Source organism: Thrips palmi, unplaced genomic scaffold (assembly GCF_012932325.1).
Source record: "Thrips palmi isolate BJ-2018 unplaced genomic scaffold, TpBJ-2018v1 HiC_scaffold_19, whole genome shotgun sequence".
Lineage (NCBI taxonomy): Eukaryota > Metazoa > Arthropoda > Insecta > Thysanoptera > Thripidae > Thrips > Thrips palmi.
The window spans coordinates 405430-425538 of NW_023144628.1; the positions used below are offsets into that span (position 1 = coordinate 405430).

The 20109-nt window shown below is 56.9% G+C and overlaps 3 protein-coding genes and 1 non-coding gene across 5 annotated transcripts; 3 read left to right on the forward strand and 1 right to left on the reverse strand.

Annotated features, from left to right (window-relative positions):
• The first annotated feature begins 19 nt into the window (after nt 1–19).
• On the forward strand, nt 20–2503 carry LOC117645721 (40S ribosomal protein S7). Of its 2 annotated transcripts, none has more exons than XM_034386071.1 (5): nt 20–286; nt 790–960; nt 1066–1247; nt 1333–1483; nt 2371–2503. In XM_034386071.1, exons 1-5 carry the CDS (start codon nt 35–37, stop codon nt 2446–2448), a joined length of 834 nt encoding a protein of 277 aa, XP_034241962.1. In that variant the 5' UTR covers nt 20–34; the 3' UTR covers nt 2449–2503. The 2 variants fall into 2 exon arrangements, with proteins under 2 accessions (XP_034241962.1, XP_034241963.1); XM_034386072.1 differs by having other exon boundaries at nt 277–418.
• Nucleotides 2036–2123, forward strand: LOC117646672. Its single transcript, XR_004587794.1, has one exon. It is a non-coding gene; the product is annotated as a small nucleolar RNA SNORD70 (small nucleolar RNA).
• A 500-nt stretch (nt 2504–3003) lies between the features above and the next one.
• Nucleotides 3004–17399, forward strand: LOC117646057 (sodium-independent sulfate anion transporter-like). Its single transcript, XM_034386719.1, has 10 exons — nt 3004–4043; nt 13007–13368; nt 13469–13664; nt 13739–13959; nt 14055–14397; nt 14653–14814; nt 15488–15628; nt 15713–15858; nt 16043–16216; nt 16560–17399. Exons 1-10 carry the CDS (start codon nt 3767–3769, stop codon nt 16746–16748), a joined length of 2211 nt encoding a protein of 736 aa, XP_034242610.1. The 5' UTR covers nt 3004–3766; the 3' UTR covers nt 16749–17399.
• LOC117646058 (heparan sulfate glucosamine 3-O-sulfotransferase 3B1) lies at nt 17365–19382 on the reverse strand. The gene is made up of 6 exons (XM_034386720.1): nt 19093–19382; nt 18822–18935; nt 18498–18718; nt 18243–18416; nt 17952–18162; nt 17365–17881 (listed from the first exon to the last, which is right to left on the reverse strand). The coding sequence occupies exons 1-6, from the start codon at nt 19192–19194 to the stop codon at nt 17645–17647; spliced, it is 1059 nt and encodes a 352-aa protein (XP_034242611.1). The 5' UTR covers nt 19195–19382; the 3' UTR covers nt 17365–17644.
• Between the last annotated feature and the right edge of the window lie 727 nt (nt 19383–20109).

The following is a 20109-nucleotide window of genomic DNA, read 5'->3' on the forward strand; positions in this document are numbered from 1 at the left end:
ACGATGTAGATACCTGACGGCAGGATGCGGAAAAATGATGATTAATGGGAGCAATAAAAAAATAGTATCAAACTCATTAAAAAGTGCTAAAATATTTTTCCCTGCGTATTGTAAAGAAGTTTGTCTGTTTGGGTATTGTTTCGGAAATTATTTTGTAAATTCACAGCCCTTGTCTAATCTACCGACGGCGATCGAAGCTCTTTTTTCTTCAAAGGCAGTGCCCGTCAAACTGACTGGTTCTTCCGGGTCCACATTCAACGGTCCTTTCACGCACTCGCATGGCAAGGTAAACTTTGTCGAAATTGGCTTGGCATCATCTACTCTTTCAAGTTGTATTTATGCTAATTCTGTGAAATAATTGACGCTCACTGGTGGAACAAATTTATTGACCCCTATTTAACGTATATTTGAGCTTACCGTAAGTGTCGTATCCGTATGAAGTGCGATGTTTATGGATGATAGTGGCGGTCTGTGCTGTGCCGACACACCAGTGACACGTTTTAACCCTATGTTTCGTTTTTGTATGTCCTAAAGTTCGCGCACTCGTTGAATTTGGCCTTTTTGAGTAGGCTATTAACGACCTACCGTCTCTGTTACTGTGTGGTTTGGTCCTTGAGTTTCTGTTATTGGAACCCATGTCGCTGAGGTTATGTTTCCTTGAGCCAATGCATCGACATTCTCGTCGTTTTGACAAACTACCTGTCGAGTTTCCCCCTGGCCTACGGAGAGGCTGCCTGACGTCTTTTTTACGTGGGTCCGTGCTGAACCGCCAATGTTACCTTGTTTCAGATGATCGCGGCAGGAGCTAAAATTTTGAAGCCGGGTGGCGCTGAGCCCGATGCCTTCGAGGTGTCCATCTCCCAGGCTCTCATGGAGCTGGAGATGAACAGCGACCTGAAGGCACAGCTGCGTGAGCTGCATATTACTAAGGCCAAGGAAATTGAGCTGAATGGCAAGAAGGTTAGTAGTCTCTGAAGAGCTTGTTTATTTTGACACTGTTTCTCTCTTGGCTAATCCTTTTAGTGGTTGCTTGCTTTCATTACCCAACGAATTTTGCTTTTACAGTCCATCATCATCTATGTGCCAATTCCTCAGCTGAAGCTCTTCCAGAAAATCCAAACTAGGTTGGTCCGTGAGCTTGAAAAGAAATTCAGCGGCAAGCACGTTGTCTTTGTTGGTGAGAGGAAAATTTTGCCCAAGCCCACCCGTAAGACTCGTACTCAAAACAAGCAGAAGCGGCCCAGGAGGTAATGTGTACATTAGGTACTTGTTTTAGCGTATTTTTTGTTATCTTGCCAACTCTAATGGATTTTCTTTTTTACTCCCTTGTAGCCGGACCCTCACTGCTGTGTATGATTCCATCCTTGAGGACCTGGTTTTCCCTGCTGAAATCGTCGGAAAGCGCATCAGGGTCAAGCTTGACGGATCACAGCTCATTAAGGTTCATCTGGACAAGAATCAGCAGACAAATATTGAACACAAGGTAACTATCATCTTTCACTACTCTTGTTTCTTGGGTATTTTGAGAAGACTCTTAAGATGTGAGAGTTGTCATCTTTTGCAACAATCTACAAAAAGGCTCTTTTGGTATTGCTTTTATTTTTGGGTGAAAATTGTTTACACTCCTTGTCTGTGATGTATTCAAGTGGACTGATTTATTTGATGTATATTTTTGTTTCGTCACTACCACTGAGGCAAACTGGAGTTCTTGTGTTTCTTGCACTTTTCTAATGATGCTATATGTGGTCTGAACACCTGAATCTCTTTTGATGTCACTTATCATCATAACCTGAAGAAAAGTTATTTATATTTCCTCCTTTTCCTGTCAGAAATGTTTACGCTCTGTGTCAGTGATGTATTCATGTGGACTGATTTTGATGATGTATATATTTGTTTCGTCACTACCACTGAGGCAAACTGGAGTTTTGTTGCACTTTTCTTGTGATGCTGTATGAGGTCTGAACACCTGAATGTCTCTTGATGTCATTTTTTAAAAAAAGCTCTTTATTTTATTTTTTTATCTTGTCTGAAATGTTCTTTCTTTGTCTGTGATGTATTCAAGTGGACTGATTTATTTGATGTTATAAAATTAATTTCGTCACTACCACTGAGGCAGAGTTAAATTTGTTTCTAATGTGTTGGGTAGTTTGAACTCATAAATTTTTCTTGTTGGTTTTTGTGACCTAAAAAACAGAATCTTTTTTCTTGTTTTTTCAAAAATTGTCTTCAATAATGCCAGTACTGAACCATGACTTCCCTTGGGGACATTGTAGGCTAGTGCTGATCAAAATTTCATCAGTGATTCATTGATGTGGGCTCCATATCTCATTGTATCATGCTTATACATATCTGTTTTTTTTTTTGTTTCAGGTTGACACCTTTGCCTCAGTTTACAAGAAACTGACTGGAAGGGAAGTGTCATTCGAGTTCCCAGAACCCTACTTGTAAATGTTTCCAACCTATTAAATTGATACAAAAAAATAAAAACAATCTTATTTCTGTCTTCCTGATACTTAATTTCTCCCTGAATTGAAAGATTTATGTGGATTAGTTTGCTCATAAACATTGTTGTTCCAATAGCTTCATTACACATTTGATTTCTGTTAGGGTACACTATTTGACTAAAATTGACTAGGTGTCTTATTTCCTGGGACTAAGCACCTCCCTCCACCGTTCGTGACGTGGGACACCCTCGAGACAACCTCTTGGGACTGGTACATTGTACACCGCACATGCAAGATGTAAATTTATAGCTGAAGTACTGCCGTCATTTGGTCGATGATTTTCAGTTTCTTCAGGGGAAACCCCTCAACAATTTCTCTCATGGATTGGGAGGGGGGAGAGAGCGGCACTATGGCTCAGCTGACCGGTCTTGGCGGGGGCGGTGCGATGCGGCTACTCCAGCCCCAGCCAACCAACATGACATCGCTTTGCCGTTCGCCGGGCCGCCTCGTTTCGAGTCTGGCTCAGTGGCGTCTACCGCCTCACCGCAGCACGACGCCGCCGCCTCGCTGGCGCTGGCACCATCACAGCGCCGCGGTCGGGCGAGCTAGCCCAGCTCCCAGCCCGAGTCGAGACGCTTTGGCGGATTTTGACTTGGCGTTTTCGCTGGGACAGCGTCGCCGCGCTGGGCCGGGCTTGGACGTCGGGCCGGCCGGTCAGTGTCAACGCCGGCGCGCCGCGCCAGTGCCACGCGACGCGGCAGCGACTGTCGTGCCGCTAGTCGGCAGTTCGACCCCCGGAACGGAGCGGAGCGGCGCAGCGGCGCACAGTGCGGTGTGCTCCTCGGGCCCTCCAAGACGTCGACGTCAACGACGGAGTGCGGAGTGCCCCATGGCTGGCGGTGGTGTCGGTGTCCGCGAAGCCGTCCCAGGCCCATGAACTCGCCGCGGCCCGGCGACACCGCGCAGCACGCCAAGCACGTGGCTGGTCGTGTGTTTGGGCGGCCGACCTGGCCAACCTGGCCGACCTGGCCGACCTGGCCGACCTGGCCGACGCGAGACACGCCGAGCAGGCGGTGCAGTGCAGTGAGTCAGTGCAGTGTTGTGCCAGGCTCGGGGCGACGGCGCGCCGGGGGTGATCGGGTCTCGAACCCGGACCCAGCTGGTTGTCCTGCAGTGTCGACGCCAAATAAGAACCTGTCGACGGCAAGACACGGCACGGCCCGCCTCGTCGCGACGCGTCGCGGAAGAGAAGCGACGGACTAGAAAGTTGTGACGGTTGTGTGGCGGCAGGCGGCAGCGCCTCCGGGACTCCAGGCGCCGTCATGAGCGCCTTCCCGTCGGCCGAGGGCGGCCCCCTGGCGCACAAGTACAGCCTCAGCAAGCCCGACAAGACCAAGACCCAGGCCGACAAGGAGACCGACGCGGCCGTGACGCTCACGGCCTTCGTGCCCTCGGCGCAGGCCGCCGCGGAGGCCGCCGGCGTCGTGAACCAGGGCTTCACGGGCTCCGTCGAGTCGCTGACGCCGCCCGCAGCGGCAGAGCACGCCCCAGTCCCGCCGTCGCCACCATTGGCCGCCAACGGCGCCAGCGGCAAGGGAGGTGAGTCGAGTCGGTCATTGACGTTGCAGCCGCCGGGTCCGCCGGGCAGGGTGTAGGCCGCGTAGGCTCATGGTGTAGGGTGCGCCAGGGCGCGGGGCGTGGCGCACCGCGCGCACCGCGTCGTTGGCAAGGCTTTTCCCCGCGGTTCGCGCTTTGCGTTTTGCCGTCCGTGGTCGTTGCCGCGCTGCCGAGTGCGGAGTGCCGCGCTGCCGATGGTCTTCCCTGACGCGGAGGGGCTGGTCGCCGCTTGTCTATGGCCGCGAGCGAAACCGCGAAACGCCGGCATACCTCGTTGGGTAATGAGCTTATCGATTTATCTGCGTAAGTGCGTTTAGTTTTTGGAAGAGTGGGTCGTTGAATCTGCAATTACTACGTAGCTGGGGGGAGGGCCGTGGCTCTGGAGGCCGGAGGGGAGGGCGCCGCGGAACCAATTTGGAGTCACCTTTCTGCAGGCCGCTCTGCCGTCTCTCTCGCACCCCTACGGAGTGCCCCATGAGTGCGAGAGAGACGGAGGACACGGCTCCGCGGCCAAATGGCGTTAAAATCCCAAGTAGGTGGGAACGACTCTCGCCCGGCGGGTGGACCTCTTCGCACGCGCACGGGTTGTTGGCGTCCCTGGGCGTGGCGAATCGGCGACCACCGCCTACACTGCAGAAGCGCGCCAAATGCGCGCCAAAGTGGCGTGGATCCGCCTGCGGATTCGATGCACACCGCGCGACGCGGCGCTTCGATTCGGCCATTCGGTCCCATTGAACATTGAACCCGTCCTCGTCCTAATGGCTGGCCGCTCTGTCTCTCTCGCACCCTTCCAGGACGCTCCATGAGTGCGAGAGAGACAGTCTGCTGGCCGATGACGTCACTCGGTCTGTCCTGGTCCACGCCGTCCTGTGTGCGCCCCCTCCCCCGGCGGTGATTTGGGCGATTTGGCCTCTGGGGCCACTTTCCTGCGTTTGTCTTTGGACCCATTTCGGACATGCGAGATCGTTTCGAGAAGCCCATTGGTGTCGCATCGCGTTCGCCGGGATGTTGTTTGTGTAGGAGCCCCTTACGGCGGCCGGGTAGGCAATCCGCACGCACCCCTGCACCCGGGTTGCCTATGGAGGTTGTACCATTGCCATTACGGGCTAGACCTCAACTGATCGTATGCCGTCCCTTGCGCACGGAGGACACGCACCTGCAGTGGCTGGGGCTGGTGTTGGCAGGGTCAGTTCCTCCACTGCTGTGTGAAGGTTACGTACAGTGCAGGAGGTCGCCTGGTCGTTTGCGCTGATGCGACTCAAAAAATTGCCAAATTGAACTATACGCTGGACTGCAAGATGACTTCGTGCGCGCCGGCCGCTGTGTTCGTGTCTCGTCCGATCCATTCCATTCTATGCCCTGCCATGCCGTGACGCTCAGGTAGCATGGCGCTGTGCGCGCGGTGCTGAGCACTGTTAAAATACTCTGTTGGCGACGAGTGCGATGCACGTCGTTGTTATGAACGGGATTGGTGTCCCTGCGGGGAGAATGGGCAGCAGGGAAGCGGAGGGATGGCCGCGGCGGTTCGGTTCGCCATGTCCGGGAACGTGCATGCTTTTCACCCCCACCTCCGCCTTGGTGCACGCTAGTGCAACCTGGTGCAGCCCCAACGCGTTCCTTCCCGTGTCGCACGCCGCGTGAAAGCGGTCCGCCTCCCCATGAGAAATCTCGTGGCCTCCCCCTCCCCCTGCCGCCCCTGCCGGGACTGGCCTGACTGGCCGTTCGGGGTGAAGGGTGCGAACGCTCTCTTCTGCCACGACGCGTGACGCACCACACGCCCGGCCGGCCCTCGGCCTGTCTCTCTCGCACCCACGCGGCGCGGCGCCCTCCGCGAGTGCGAGGGAGAGAGACTGCTGGCGGCCGCACGCGTTGGGTGCGGTCCGGTGCGGTCACCGAGACAGTGTGGGGCGGCGCGTGCGGCGCGGTCCATTGTGGGCGAAAGTTGAGTGTGGCGCCTCTTCCTGGGCGTACAGTGTCGCAACGAGTCTCTCTCGCGCTGCTACGGGACACCCCCACGAGAGCGCGACGGACAGAGCGACGGAGGCACTGTTCGGAATCCGTTCGGAATCAGCCTACCGCGGGCCGCCCCGCCGAAAGGCCGAAACCGGGGAACTTTCCCTGCGGAGGCAAACACGTCGAACACTCCGCAAGTACACCGTAAGTGACACTGGGCAAGTACACTGCCCGCGTCTCGTCCAGCCCGTCGGCCTGTCCGGGGCGTGACGGAATGACCGTCCCGTCGCGTCACGTGGTTCGAGGGACAACTTAATTTCTGGTGGCGACGCTTGGCGCTTGGCGTTGCCACGGGTCGCCACGCGCACCCAGCCTCCATGGAGGGACTTCCCCCGCGCCACGCCGCCGACGCCGCGCCGCGTGGGCCCAGCGGCTCGCTGGCTCGGCCGGGCTCGGCGCTCGGCAACGGCGAGTACGCCGGCGAACCGGCGGGTGGCGGTGCTCGGTGCTCCACGGTTTCTGCCGGCAGGCCGGGCAGGCCGGGCAGGCTGCTGGCGCCCATGACGCGCTTGGGCTCCACTTCGCGAGCTGCCGCTGGACATTAAGATCGCCGTCGCGATAGACCGGCGACGCTAAACGTGTCGGCCCGGCGGCCTACAGAGTAAACGGAGTCCGCGGGCGGCGCGCCACTAAATCAAAGTCAGGCCGCCCTGCCGGCCCTGCCTGCCATTTGGTCGCCCTGTCTCTCTCGCACCTCTTGGGCACGCCCCATGAGTGCGACGGAGACGGAGCGATTTGGAAATGATGGCGGCTGACTGGCAGCCGCCGAACTGTCTTCGCTGGTTCTCGTTTTGCTTCGGAGCTCGCCGAGCCCGACGGCCCGAAGCGGAGAGCACGCGTGGGGCGCGAGGCGGGGCCGCGGGCATGGCCGGGCAGCGCCTTGGGAAGCGAAACCTGATCGGCATGTGTTGCTTTATGTTTTTCCCCAAAGCAATTACACTCACTTTAGCGAAAAGAAAGAAGCTAAGCACGCGTGCGCGGCGCGGTGCGGAATTTAGCGGCCGAGGTTTGGAGCGTGGCCGGGCGGGCCGGACGGGACGGGCCGGGCCACGTGGTCTTGGCGTCGTCGTGCTGGAGCAGGATGGTGTGCTGGATGGTGCTGGAGCGACGCGGTCAGGCGGCCAGACGGCCCGACACCGGCCGGCGGCGAATCCCGACACTGGACTCTGCCTCATTCTGACAATGGAAGTGACGAGCACGACGAGGAAACGACCTGTAATCTTTCGTTGTTTTTTTACGTCAGTGCTTTAGAGCTCTTGCAGAGTTTCATTATTACTACAATTTTTTCATTCTTTTTTTTGTTTGTTGGTGTGTTGGTGGTGGTTGAGTTCTCAGGGCGCGACTCGTGTCGTCTTGGCTTGACGTCGCTCGGTCCCGCGCCTGTGCGGGGAAGGGGTGGCGGGCAAGATCGGCGGCCGCGCCGCGCAACGCACCGGAATTCTCCGGTTGAAACCGGAACGCCGGAACCGGACCGGTTCTGCGCGACGCGGCGCCACAGCCGGGAAGCCCGGGAAGGGAGGCGAAATCCGGGCGCCCGGTTCTGGTTTTCCGGACGGCGGGGCTCGGGCTGCGGGTTCGGTTCAGTTCGGCACCCTTCGGCCACCCCGTCGAACACAGTCTCGGCGTTTCAGCAGTCGCCGCGACGTTGCGTTCGCGTGGTGCCTGCCTCTTCAGGGAGCACATTTCATTCAAGAGCCCCCCCCCCTCCCCCTCCCCCTCTCTTCCCCGGGCTGCCTCGCAGAACGACATGCAAAATTCCTCCGTGGCGCCGACGCCGACGCTGCTAGTGACAATGGTAGACACGAGTTGTCGACATGCCCCCCCCCCCCCCCCCCCCAACCACCTAACCTCACCCCGCCACCCGCGGTCCGCCGAGTACTAGCTCTGTTCGAAGCGGCGCCGTATGGAAAGTGGAACATGCCAGCGCCGGATTGGGTATGCCCGCGCCGAACACTCCGACGCCGACCCTGAGCAGCATGATGCGGCTGCTTGCTTCCCTCAGCCGGCGTCGCCAAGTTTCGGGCCTCCTCCGTTGTTGAGCAGGCTCGTGAGGCTCGTGAGGCTCGTGAGGCTCGTGAGGTTGGAAAGGAGGGGGCGGCGCTCTAGTGCCGCAGGTGTGTGTTCGTTCTGCACTCGATGTGTTCAATGTGTTCCAGGTGTCCCGGGAGCGTGCCGGCGCGAGGAGACTAGTACTTGCAATTACGGGAGGGGGGGGGAGGGGAAATCCGCGGGGATGAGAAGGCGACACTGCGTCATCATCGGACCGGCATGCCATCAAATGTGGGACGGACAAAGACAAACCGGTCGCGGGGCGGCGCGGGGCGGGGCGACTCGTAAGTCTGAGTTTATTCACCGTCAAGTCGAAGCCCGGCCGGCGGGTCGGGTCGAGTCGGGTCGCGTGTAGTGGGCCGTGTGGGTTGTTGGTCCGCGCGGCCAGGGAGTCGCCGTCGTGTACCCTCGTAACTGCGTCGCAGCGTCGCGGCGCGGTGCTGGCCGAGGCGCAGGTACGGCGTTCTCCGCGGCCCGCTCGCCCCGCTCGTCCGCCGGCTTGGTTAATAATCGTGATGCGCGCGAGTGGTTCTGTTTGGCCCGGCAGTTCGATTCCAGTTATCGCTGGGCCGGCCCGCCTTGCCCCGCCGCGCAGTGTGCGCTGACCTTCGCCGATTTCTTTTATTGGCGCGAATAAAGTGAGGCGGCCTGGAGAAAGGCCGCCACGCCGGCGGCAACGCGGCAACTGGACCGCGGCGCGTCCACCGTAGTCCACCGTGGCGTGTGGCTCCTCAGTTTTGCTTGTATTTATTTGGGCGATGGCGTCCGGCAGTGGCGTGTCGCGTGGAGCCGCGCGGACGCCCGGCCGCCGAATGGTCCGGTTGTTTGGGGTTCGTGGACGATCGACACCGACGCCGCCACCGGGCAGCCGCTGGAGCCTGGAGCCCTGCCTGAAGAGCTCCAACTCACCCCCTCTTCGAGCCCCGCCGGCCGTGGCGCTACACTCCAAATCCAGGGTGTCTAGAAACTATACGCCTTAGGCGTATGCCACAGAAATGGAACTGCCTTAAGGCGCCTTGATTCTACACGCCAAAGGCGTATACCCCATTGAGCACCTTTTGCAGATAGAAGTTAGCATGTGAACACCATTGGTCGAAGGAAAGGTGCGTGCATTGTACACACCCTGGATCATAGGCACTGAGCTCAACAGGACTCTAGGTGCGTTGAATGCAAACACCGCCCTTGGCCGAGGCCATGCCTACCGAGGCCTTAAAGGGTGTTTACATTCAACGCACCTTGAGTCCTGTTGAGCTCAGTGCCTATGATCCAGGGTGTGTACAATGCACGCACCTTTCCTTCGACCAATGGTGCTCACATGCTAACGTCTATCTGCAAAAGGTGCTCAATGGGGTATACGCCTTTGGCGTGTAGAATCAAGGCGCCTTAAGGCAGTTCCATTTCTGTGGCATACGCCTAAGGCGCATAGTTTCTAGACACCCTGGATTTGGAGTGTAGAGACTGCCCAGCGTCCAGGCGTTGGGGTGCACACGGCGGCGGCACGCGGCGGCACACGGCGGCACGCCAGTGGTTCCCACACCTGTGCACTTGCACGTGGCACGCCATGGTGCGGCCCGCGGGCTGTGGGCTGCGGCCCCGCGGCGGTGGGAGCCGCACGCGACGCTGCGCGACGCGCCGTGGCCGCGATCGCCGCGCCGCGCCTCGCCTCGTGGTGGCGATCGTCCGACCGCCCGCTAGGCCGCTAGCGGAGCTCGCATTGTGTACCGAGAACATGAAACGTCGAAAGGATTTCCAGTTCTGCCTTTCAGGTTTTCCTGTTTTCTCCGAAAGCGATTTGCATGACACGCGCTATGGCTCTGTTAAGTGGCGCGCCGGATGGATGTCAGCTGGACGAAGGTGATGCGGCGTGGGAGGCTTGCTTGCTCGCTGGGCCCGCCTGGCGACCCGCCCCGTGGTCCGAGAGGTCCGAGGTTCGCGCCGCGGTGTCGCCGGCCGTTTTGCCGGCAGTGCGAAGGACGCTCGGACACTGTCGGACACGGTCTGCTCTGTTCCACTCGATTGGTAATGAGTGCGTGGCGGCACGGCGGCGCGGTTTGCGCGGATGGCGCGGCTGGGAAGCAGGATATCGGTAAATGCCGAAGCGTCGCGAAGCGTGCGCACGACAAGCGCTTCGCCTGCCTGCCTGCCTGCCTTGTACCTTGTCGGTGCCTCGCTGGACAGGAAGCGCGAGCGACTTGGGATTGCTTCGGCTTTTCATGAGCCGTCGTCGCCGCCGCCTTGCGTCCCGAACGTTCAAACGTTGCGTCACTCGGCCAGAGGCAGCCAGGGCAGCCAGAGGCCCCGGCCCAGGTCCCTGCCTTCCTCGCCCCGCCGTGGGGCGGCTGGCTGGGCTGGCGGGGCTGGCGGGGCTGGCGGGTCGCTTTGTCCTTCCAGGGATCAGCGACATCCTGGATGGCGGCGGGGTCGAGTCGGAATGGCGGTGCCGCGGCACCGGCGGGTTTCGGTTCACTGGAGACCGCGTCTGCAGGCTGATTTCGAACTGGGCTTGGTGGCTCCGTGTCTCTCTCTCTCGCACTCGCGCGGCCTGTCGTGGGAGTGCGAGAGAGACGGGGCGACTGTCCGGAGTGAGCCTGCCGCGCGCTGCGCTCGTCTTGACCTTCCTTGCATTTAGCCGCGGCAGCGCTTTGGGCTTTAGGCAGTGTAGTGGGTGGCCGGCCAGACTGGGCCCGGCTGGGCCTCGCCGACTCGGTTCGAAGGTCTTCCAACTTGACCATTTTCTGAACCGCACTGGAGCACAATCTCTCGTGCTGAAGACCCGTGCGTCCAAAGTTAGGAACTCCCCACCCGGGGCAGTCCGGAATTCCCAACTGCCGGCGACTGAAACGAACCAGAAATCGTTGGGAGTTTATCCGGTGTCCTTTGACAGTGTAGTTTATCGGGTGGTTTCTCCGGGTGGATTTGGGGAGGGCCTCTCCCTGGGCCACCGTGACCATCATGACCATGTCGCTAACGAGTTGTTCCCGTCGATGGTTGCCAGTAGCGCTGGTGCTCGTTGTCTGGAGCGCGGCTGCTCGTCGGTAGTAACGACGTCTTCAATTCGACGCGGCGCGGCGGGGCTCGGCGGGGCTCGGCCCGACTCTGTAGTTTACGAGACGGGTTAACGAGACCGCCAATTCGCCTCAAATGCAAGAATAATCGTAACTCGGAAGGGCCGTCCCGTCAGGGTACTCGCGTTTCTAGGGTCACTCCATCACGCGGCGCGTAGGCCGCCGTTTCGGGGTTTTGGCGCCCAAATTGGGTCTGCCTCCACCACTGCTTTCGCGCGCCACTGGAAAGACATTACTTCTGTGTGTGTGTCGAGGGGGGGGGGGGCTGAATTAGCCAGTGCCTCTTGTGCATGTCCGGGGCGTCGCGCGTCGCGCGGACGGCCACGCGGTCGCACAACCGGGCGCTTGAAAGGGGAGGAGGGGACTGGACCGGCCGCAGTACAGCCAATTTCTCTCTTGTGCATGTCCGGGGCGTCGCGCGTCGCGCGGACGGCCACGCGGTCGCACAACCGGGCGCTTGAAAGGGGAGAAGGGGACTGGACCGGCCGCAGTACAGCCAATTTCTCTCTTGTGCATGTCCGGGGCGTCGCGCGTCGCGCGGACGGCCACGCGGTCGCACAACCGGGCGCTTGAAAGGGGAGGGGGGCGAAAGCATTTCTCTTGTGCATGTCCGGGCGTCGCGCGGACGGGCCCCGGGTCGCACAACCGGGCGCTTGAAAGGAGGGTGGGCCAGTGCTTCTCTTGTGCATGTCCGGGGCGTCGCGCGTCGCGCGGACGGCCACGCGGTCGCACAACCGGGCGCTTGAAAGGGGAGAAGGGGACTGGACCGGCCGCAGTACAGCCAATTTCTCTCTTGTGCATGTCCGGGGCGTCGCGCGTCGCGCGGACGGCCACGCGGTCGCACAACCGGGCGCTTGAAAGGGGAGAAGGGGACTGGACCGGCCGCAGTACAGCCAATTTCTCTCTTGTGCATGTCCGGGGCGTCGCGCGTCGCGCGGACGGCCACGCGGTCGCACAACCGGGCGCTTGAAAGGGGAGGAAGGGGACTGGACCGGCCGCAGTACAGCCAATTTCTCTCTTGTGCATGTCCGGGGCGTCGCGCGTCGCGCGGACGGCCACGCGGTCGCACAACCGGGCGCTTGAAAGGGGAGAGGGGACTGGACCGGCCGCAGTACAGCCAATTTCTCTCTTGTGCATGTCCGGGGCGTCGCGCGTCGCGCGGACGGCCACGCGGTCGCACAACCGGGCGCTTGAAAGGGAGGAGGGGACTGGACCGGCCGCAGTACAGCCAATTTCTCTCTTGTGCATGTCCGGGGCGTCGCGCGTCGCGCGGACGGCCACGCGGTCGCACAACCGCTAGCAGCCCTTGTAGCGGGCGTGGTGCGCGGACTGGCACCGGTCGCCAGCTAAGCCCTCTCCATCTCTCCTTGTGCATGTCCGGGGCGTCGCGCGTCGCGCGGACGGCCACGCGGTCGCACAACCGGGCGCTTGAAAGGGGAGAAGGGGACTGGACCGGCCGCAGTACAGCCAATTTCTCTCTTGTGCATGTCCGGGGCGTCGCGCGTCGCGCGGACGGCCACGCGGTCGCACAACCGGGCGCTTGAAAGGGGAGGGGGGGACTGGACCGGCCGCAGTACAGCCAATTTCTCTTTTGGGCTGGTCTTCTCTTTTGTCTCTGATTTTACAAGGCGATAACGGACTCTCTTAAAATTCCCGAAAGCAAAAACAAAACAATTGGTTCTCAAAAACTTTTTGAGACACAGCATGTGACCGCTAGACAGTCCAAGCTGTGAGCGGCCGTTGGTGCGCCAAAGGAAATTGCAGTAGTGTGCTAGCTAGCTCCTCCTCATGACGCGGGTGCCCCTTGTCTGGTTCCAGGTCCTCCGGGTCCTCCGGGCCTTCCAGGTTCGCCGTCCAAGCTCCCCGCTGGCTGGGCCGTCCCCGCGGCCTCGCCCGGCCAGCCCGGCCCGTCCGGCCCCGGCAGGTCGTACTACAGCAGTGGCGACGACGACGACGACGATGACGACGGCAAGGAGCGGCCGTGGTGGGGCTTGTGCGTGGGGCGCGTGCGCCGGGCATGCACGCGCAAGGTGCTCGTCAAGAGGGTGCCCATCCTGGGCTGGATGCCCCGCTACACTGGCGGGGCCGCCGCGGCCGACCTGGTGGCCGGCGTCACCGTGGGGCTCACCGTCATCCCGCAGGCCATCGCCTACGCCAACGTGGCGGGGCTGCCCCCACAGGTAAGGCGTGCCTCTGTCTCTGTCGCACTCGTGCAGCGTCCCGTGCGACCGTAGGGGTGCGAGAGAGACAGAGCGCTGATGTCTTGTTGTGGCGTCGCAGTACGGCCTGTACTCGTCCTTCATGGCGTGCTTCGTGTACGCCGTGTTCGGCTCGTGCAAGGACTCCCCCGTCGGCCCCACCGCCATCGCCGCCATCCTGACGCGCGAGAACCTCCACGACCTGCCGCCCGAGCTGGCCGTCGTGCTGTGCTTCCTGTCCGGCTGCGTGGAGCTGCTCATGGGCGTGCTGCAGCTGGGTGAGTCGACTTATCCCGGATGGGACTCCCCTTGGACCTGAACACGAGTGTCAACCCAGCTTCGCTGTCGTCAGGCTTCCTCATCGACTTCATCTCGGGCCCCGTGTCCGTGGGCTTCACGTCGGCGGCCGCCATCATCATCGCCACCACGCAGATCAAGGACATCCTGGGCCTCACCTTCCCCGGCTCCAAGTTCCTCCAGGTGTGGGAGAACCTCTTCGCGCACATCCACGAGACCAGGCTGTGGGACGCCGTGCTGGGCTTCGTGTGCATGGCGGTGCTGCTCATCTTGAGGGTAAGGAACCTCGGGCTTCGCTGCAGCCTGCTCAAACCGATCCGCATTCCGAAGCGACCGACCTGAGCGTGCGCGTTGTGGCGTTGTGCCCGCAGAAGGTGAAGGACATCCCGGTGGGCCCCACGGACTCCAAGGACCAGTCGGGCCTGCAGAAGGCGGCGGCGCGCTTCCTGTGGCTCGTGTCCACGGCGCGCAACATCCTGGTGGTGGTGGTGTGCGGGGTGGCGGCCGCGCTGCTGGACGGCCACGGCCTGCACCCCTTCAACCTGACCGGCGACGTGAAGCCCGGCCTGCCCGAGCTGCGCCCGCCGCCCTTCTCGCTCACCGTGGGCAACGAGACGCTCAGCTTCCTGGACATGGCGTCGGGCCTGGGCTCGGCCGTGCTGGTCGTGCCGCTGCTGTCCATCCTGGAGAACATCTCGCTGGCCAAAGTGTTCTGTGAGTTCCCGGCCCAACGCTGTGCTCCGCAGCGCCGCGCCTTGGGAGTGGGCAACCCATCCGGCGCAGCGGAGCGGCACGACAGCCCCTCCACGGCCATGGCCCCGGCGTGGTGCAGACGCCTGCGAAGACGGGGGTAGGCAATCCCGCCGAACGCAGCAGCCTGCGGAGCTGCCTACCCTCCCTTCCGCAGGCGCTCCCGCTGCCATGTCGTGGTTGACGTAGTTGAGGTTGACGCCCGGGTTTTTGTTGCAGCGGACGGCACTCCGATCGACGCGACGCAGGAGATGCTCGCGCTGGGGCTGTGCAACATCGCGTCCTCCTTCGTGAGCTCCATGCCCGTGTCCGGAGCGCTGTCGAGGGGCGCCGTCAACAACGCCAGCGGGGTGGCGACCACCTTCGGTGGCGTCTACACCGGTAAGGCCCAGGCCGTGCCCAGGCCGCCCTAGCTCATGTCACGTTTGTTTACCTCCTAATAACAAACACGTAGTTTGATCACCGGTTTCAATACTCACGTACTTTGAGCATCGAGGTCAACAAACACGTAGTTTCGCTAGAAGACGCAACAAGCACGTAGTTTTCTGCTGCGGGCTAACAAACACGTAGTTTGTTCGAGTGTTTTATTTTAGACTGAAAATAGACATTGGGCATCCATTGAGGGTGTACAAACTAAATTATTTGTGCTTTGAGTCACTTTCAACCTAAAAGTGGAGAGTATTGTCGGTAGGGGCACTCTGAAAGTACTTTGAGAAGCTGTTCGCCACATTGTATTTTGACTGTATTTTTACCGAAAACTGCCTCAGAACACGTTTCCAAGCTTAAATTCGGTCACAATGACTGTTTTTTACCACCTAATAGTGATCAAACGACTTACACAGCAATAATACTGTAGAAAATGGAACTGCGTGATTGTTGAACCGAACTACGTGAGTGTTTACTCGCGACTCCCGAACGGCCGCGAAACTACGTGTTTGTTGGTCTCGGTGCACAAACTATGTGAGTGTTGAAAACGGGAATCAAACTACGTGCTTGTTATTAGGAGGGGTAGGGTATCGTACGTCGCGTTGAACACGTGGTTCCCGCTGTGCAGGCGTGCTGGTGATCCTGTCCCTGCACCTCTTCACGCCCTACTTCTACTACATCCCCAAGGCCTCGCTGGCGGCGGTCATCATCGCGGCCGTCGTATTCATGGTGGAGTTCCACGTCGTCAAGCCCATCTGGAGGACCAAGAGTGAGTGCCTCAGTCCGCGCACGAGGCTGAGTGGACACTGTGCGACGTACGAGTGATGTGTGTTACGTGATTGTTGCACGACAGAGGCGGACCTGATCCCCGCGGGCGCCACCTTCCTGTGCAGCCTGTTCCTGCGCCTGGAGCTGGGCATCGTGATCGGCATCGGCATCAACGTGCTCTTCCTGCTGTACGCCTCGGCCAGGCCCTCCATGACCGTGCAGAGGGTCATGGTGGGTACACTCTGCGATGGCTGCGTGCGGATGCTTGTCTCTCGAGCCGCCGGATGGCGATTCCGTCGTGCCGTCGCAGTGCCGGGGCCTGCCCTTGGCCGGGCCGAGACGACACTGCGGAATCGGAACGTCTCGGCTGCTTCTTGTTCTCCGGCACTGACCCGCGTGCCGTTTGGCTTTACAGAGCAGTGTCGGCATCGAGTACCTCCTGGTGACGCCGGACCGCAGCCTCGTGTTCCCCTCGGTGGAGTACGTCCGCAACATGGTGTCCAAGGTGGGCATGAAGCAGGGCTCCAGCTCGGTGCCCGTCGTCCTGGACGCGCGCCACGTGTACGGCGCCGACTTCACGGCCGCCAAGGTAGGTGTCGAGTGGACCCGCCTTCTTGGGCTTCCCTGGCAGGTTCGCCCCGCACAGTGGGCCAGAAGGCCGGTGGAGGCGGCCAAAACTCTAAACGCGTTTTGAGCTCCAGAGTCGCTAAATGGGACTCGATCCGAGCGTGTGACCCCACCAATGGATTCCTCGTTCGGAGAGCAATCCATTGATGGGGTCACACGTTTGGTTCGAGCCCTGTTCAGCGACTCAGGAGCTCAAAACGCGTCTAGAGTTTTGACCGCCTCCACCGGTCTTCTGGCCCACTGTGCCCCGCCCCCACCCCGGGCGAGCGTTGATGACCAATGCAGCGGGCTGCTCCGTGTTCCAGGGCGTCAAGTCGCTGACGGAGGACTTCGTGAAGCGGAAGCAGCCGCTCCTGTTCTACAACCTGCGGCCCAGCGTGGTGGCGGTGTTCCAGGGCGTGCGCCCGGGCGACCTGCGCTACTGCCGCTCCGAGAGCGAGCTCGACGAGCTGCTGCGCGCCACGTGCTCGGTGCGGGCGCGCGAGCAAGTGTGATCCAGGTGCGATCCGACCCTGCGACTGGCTCGCGCCTCGCCGCGTGGTGACCAGCATGGCCAGCGAGCAGTCAGGACTCGCCAGAGTTGTCGAAGGACAACGTTTTTAGAGAACCAGTGTGACGTTCTCCTTTCTCATTGTTGTTTGTTTTTAAGTATTACGTTTTTTTCTGATTTTGACTGCTTCGAGTGGTTGCTTGAAGTGAAAAGTGCAGGTGAAAGGCAGATAAATTGAGTGTTGCATATGTTAAGTTATGGAACTCTGCTGGCTCATTGTGTAAAGCACTAGATTGTCTGTTATGTAGATACATTTTAAGGATGTTATTTTTGAAATTAGTATTTTATTGTGTAAGGATTGTATGAGTAATGTGATTTTCTGTTATCTTAAATTTGTTATCTTATATAATTTTACTAAGACACTTGTGATATTAATGTGTAAATAATTTTTCAGTTTTGTAAAGAAAATTGCTGAAAATAGGGAAGGAAAAGGATAAAGTGCGATGAGTGTTTTATATTAAATCACTTATGCTGATAGGCATGATATACCTAGTCTTGAATTCAAGTAGGTGTTGTCACATATCTTCTTAACTTGAATATCTTAATCATTCTAAACAGTGTCACTCAGAAGAAATAAAATTTATTTCGGACACAAGAATTGGTATAAACTACTTAAAAAAAAAAACAAAAAAAAAACTCCTTCTTAGAACATTGTTTCAAAACCAGGATCAAAAGCAGAAACTATTCAGTACATTAAATTTTGTTACCCACGTTACCTTTGGTGTTGAGATTTGACTAGGTTCAAATAAACTATACTTTAACTGATTGGAAAGTTAGCAAGAAACTTAAAACCTGAACTACCAGTATCTTGGTTTGTTATCACAGAATTAGTTTCTCAGACTAAGGCCACCCAAAATTAACACCAGTGACTTGATAAAACCTGGCATTAAATGGCCGATAAAACTCGCGAAGTCTCTCTATAACTTCATTGTCAATAAGTGGATGGCTCCTCCCTTTGGTCTTTCCAAGGCAATGATGACTAGACTGCCCTTCAGACTTCTTCAAGCAAGGAAATCCTTTGGTAGTATTAAAGTAAAAATGCTTTTCAGAAATAATAACTTTTAGACCCAAAAATTCCTGAAAGAAACCAAAAGTTTGAACCTTGTTTCTGTAAATTATATGTTAGCAAACTAGCTCTGGACCATACCTGAACATTACTGATTTCTGCTGCAGGATCAACAATGAGTCTTTCACCACTTACAAAATGAATTTGCTTCAGAGGGAAGTACTTCAGCCAACGTTCCAAGTGCCTTATATAGACTCCAATTTTAATAGGTATCCAAGTTGTATCAACTAATCCAAACTGAGACCCATTCCGAAATGCAAGGTCTTCAAATTTCGGAAGTGACACATTTTTGCTACCAAAAATTTAATACTGTGAGAATTGATCAATATATCTCAAAACAGCTTAGATAGAGCAATAACATCAGAATCTTACCTCACAACTTGTGTGTAGTCTGAAATGGCTCTAGTCACAGGATCTCTAACAACAACTAGCAGCTTCATTGCAGGGTTCATTTGGTATACTCTTTGAGGAACTTCCCTCATCACAAAGTAACTTGGTGTTTTTTCCATAGTTATTTGACCTTCTAGAGTTGGAGGCATGTTTTGTCTGTAGCAATGAGAGAGAATTCATTAGACACTGATTTGACAATAAAAAAATGTGTTTTGAGGCCAAGAAAATTTTGATTACCTGTACCAATCATAGCCCTTGGCATAGTGACGATCAAAAAAATGTACTTCAGATCCAGCTGCCCGTACATCTGGATGCAGTCTTATGAACTCGAGAAGAGCTCTAGTACCTCCTTTTTTCACTCCAATCAAAAGAGCATTTGGTAATTTTCTTGCAGGCAGCAGTCCTTGCTGGCGTAGAAATGGATACTTGGGAGATTGGTCAAGAAAGCTTCTCCCACTCTGAAACAGAATTATTTTTTGTTGAAAAAGCAAGAAAAGACAATCATGTTCGATAAACCAACGCAATTTTGAATGAACATGATCCATTTCTATTTTATCTCACCTCCACAACTTTATTGCCCGGACCTCCTCTCCATCTAATTAAAGGAAGCGAGTAGGATTCTTTTAGGTCATGGTGTTTGTATATCTGTTCCAAATGTTGGCGAATCCCATTTTTCTAAAACAAGAAATATAACAAAAGGACAAAAATTAAAATAGGAGGAGGCACGGTAATTTTTATTAATGCTATAGAGCTGCAACGACAAATTAGAATTTACTTGTGTTGTAAATGGTTTGTAAAATTTCAAACGATTTGTCCGTTTACTCAAACTTACCACGAAAAATGCATCACTATTACTGAGGAAAATGACAGATAAACACACAATAAATGCACAGAATGCAACACAAAGAACAAACAGCTTCAACTGATGAAACATAATTCCTATCCATTCTAAAAATGAAGTAGAACGAACATTAACACGAAATGTAGATGTCCATTAATCAAAATGAAATGCGGACGATGCGGACAGCCTACATGATGATAACTTTACTTATAAAATGATACAGGCACAGCAGCCGCAAGAACTTTCTGCTTGTGAAGAGGTAAACAAACACTTTTCACAACGCTGTTCCTGTGCGTGAGGCTACTTTTCGTTCTAGAAATTTTTCATTCTAGTGACGGGTTGCCGAGAGGTGGCGCTGCCAGTCGGAGCGCGGAAAAACTAAACCAGCGTAGGCGCGCAACGGCGAACGGCTTGAGCCGAAAGAATGTAAAAACTATTCAAATTTTAATAAAATTTCGGAAAATTAAGACAAATTTGTTCACAGAAGCTTTCTAGCATTTTAGCATCGCCACAAACAGGGATATCTGTTTGATTTCTGTGTAACGGGACTGCGTCTTGTGCTGTCCTTCGCGCCTGAGAGGTAGACATCGCCCAGTCTGCAACACACCGGAGCGCAGACGCTGGCCTACCTTGCCTCTGTGAATACTAGAGCCCTACATTACTCCCTTCGGGATAGTGAATACGACAGGGGTATCCCGGGGATGTATACCTCATCCCTGACTGGTCATACTGCGAGTAGCCAATTGAGGTTCTTCTCCGCCGGCATAACGTGTCACCCTAGTAAGGACGGCCATGTCTCGTTTCGCAGTGCAGGCGAGCATGTGTCGGGCCCGAAATGGCAAACGATCATGTGTGGTCTAGCCTTTAATGGTAATGGGAAGGTAGGCCCCCGTCTGCGCACCGGTGTGTTGCAGACGAGCCTATGGCCTACCTCACAGGCGGGAAGGGGCCCAAGCTACACAGCAGGTGCGAAGCGGAGTGGTTTCACCTATTCGTGCTGCGCGGCGT

Excerpts from the sequence above, each read along its gene's own strand:
- LOC117646057 (XM_034386719.1), top strand. The coding sequence starts at position 3,767 with ATGAGCGCCTTCCCGTCGGCCGAGGGCGGCCCCCTGGCGCACAAGTAC. Across the intron at positions 13,665-13,738 it reads CATGGGCGTGCTGCAGCTGG|GCTTCCTCATCGACTTCATC; the intron begins GTGAGTCGACTT and ends CGCTGTCGTCAG. Across the intron at positions 14,398-14,652 it reads CTCGCTGGCCAAAGTGTTCT|CGGACGGCACTCCGATCGAC; the intron begins GTGAGTTCCCGG and ends TTTTTGTTGCAG.
- LOC117645721 (XM_034386071.1), top strand. The coding sequence starts at position 35 with ATGATGATTAATGGGAGCAATAAAAAAATAGTATCAAACTCATTAAAA. Across the intron at positions 287-789 it reads TCACGCACTCGCATGGCAAG|ATGATCGCGGCAGGAGCTAA; the intron begins GTAAACTTTGTC and ends ACCTTGTTTCAG. Across the intron at positions 1,484-2,370 it reads AGACAAATATTGAACACAAG|GTTGACACCTTTGCCTCAGT; the intron begins GTAACTATCATC and ends TTTTTGTTTCAG.
- LOC117646058 (XM_034386720.1), bottom strand. The coding sequence starts at position 19,194 with ATGTTTCATCAGTTGAAGCTGTTTGTTCTTTGTGTTGCATTCTGTGCA. Across the intron at positions 18,163-18,242 it reads GACTACACACAAGTTGTGAG|CAAAAATGTGTCACTTCCGA; the intron begins GTAAGATTCTGA and ends AATTTTTGGTAG. Across the intron at positions 17,882-17,951 it reads CAGAAATCAGTAATGTTCAG|GAATTTTTGGGTCTAAAAGT; the intron begins GTATGGTCCAGA and ends GGTTTCTTTCAG.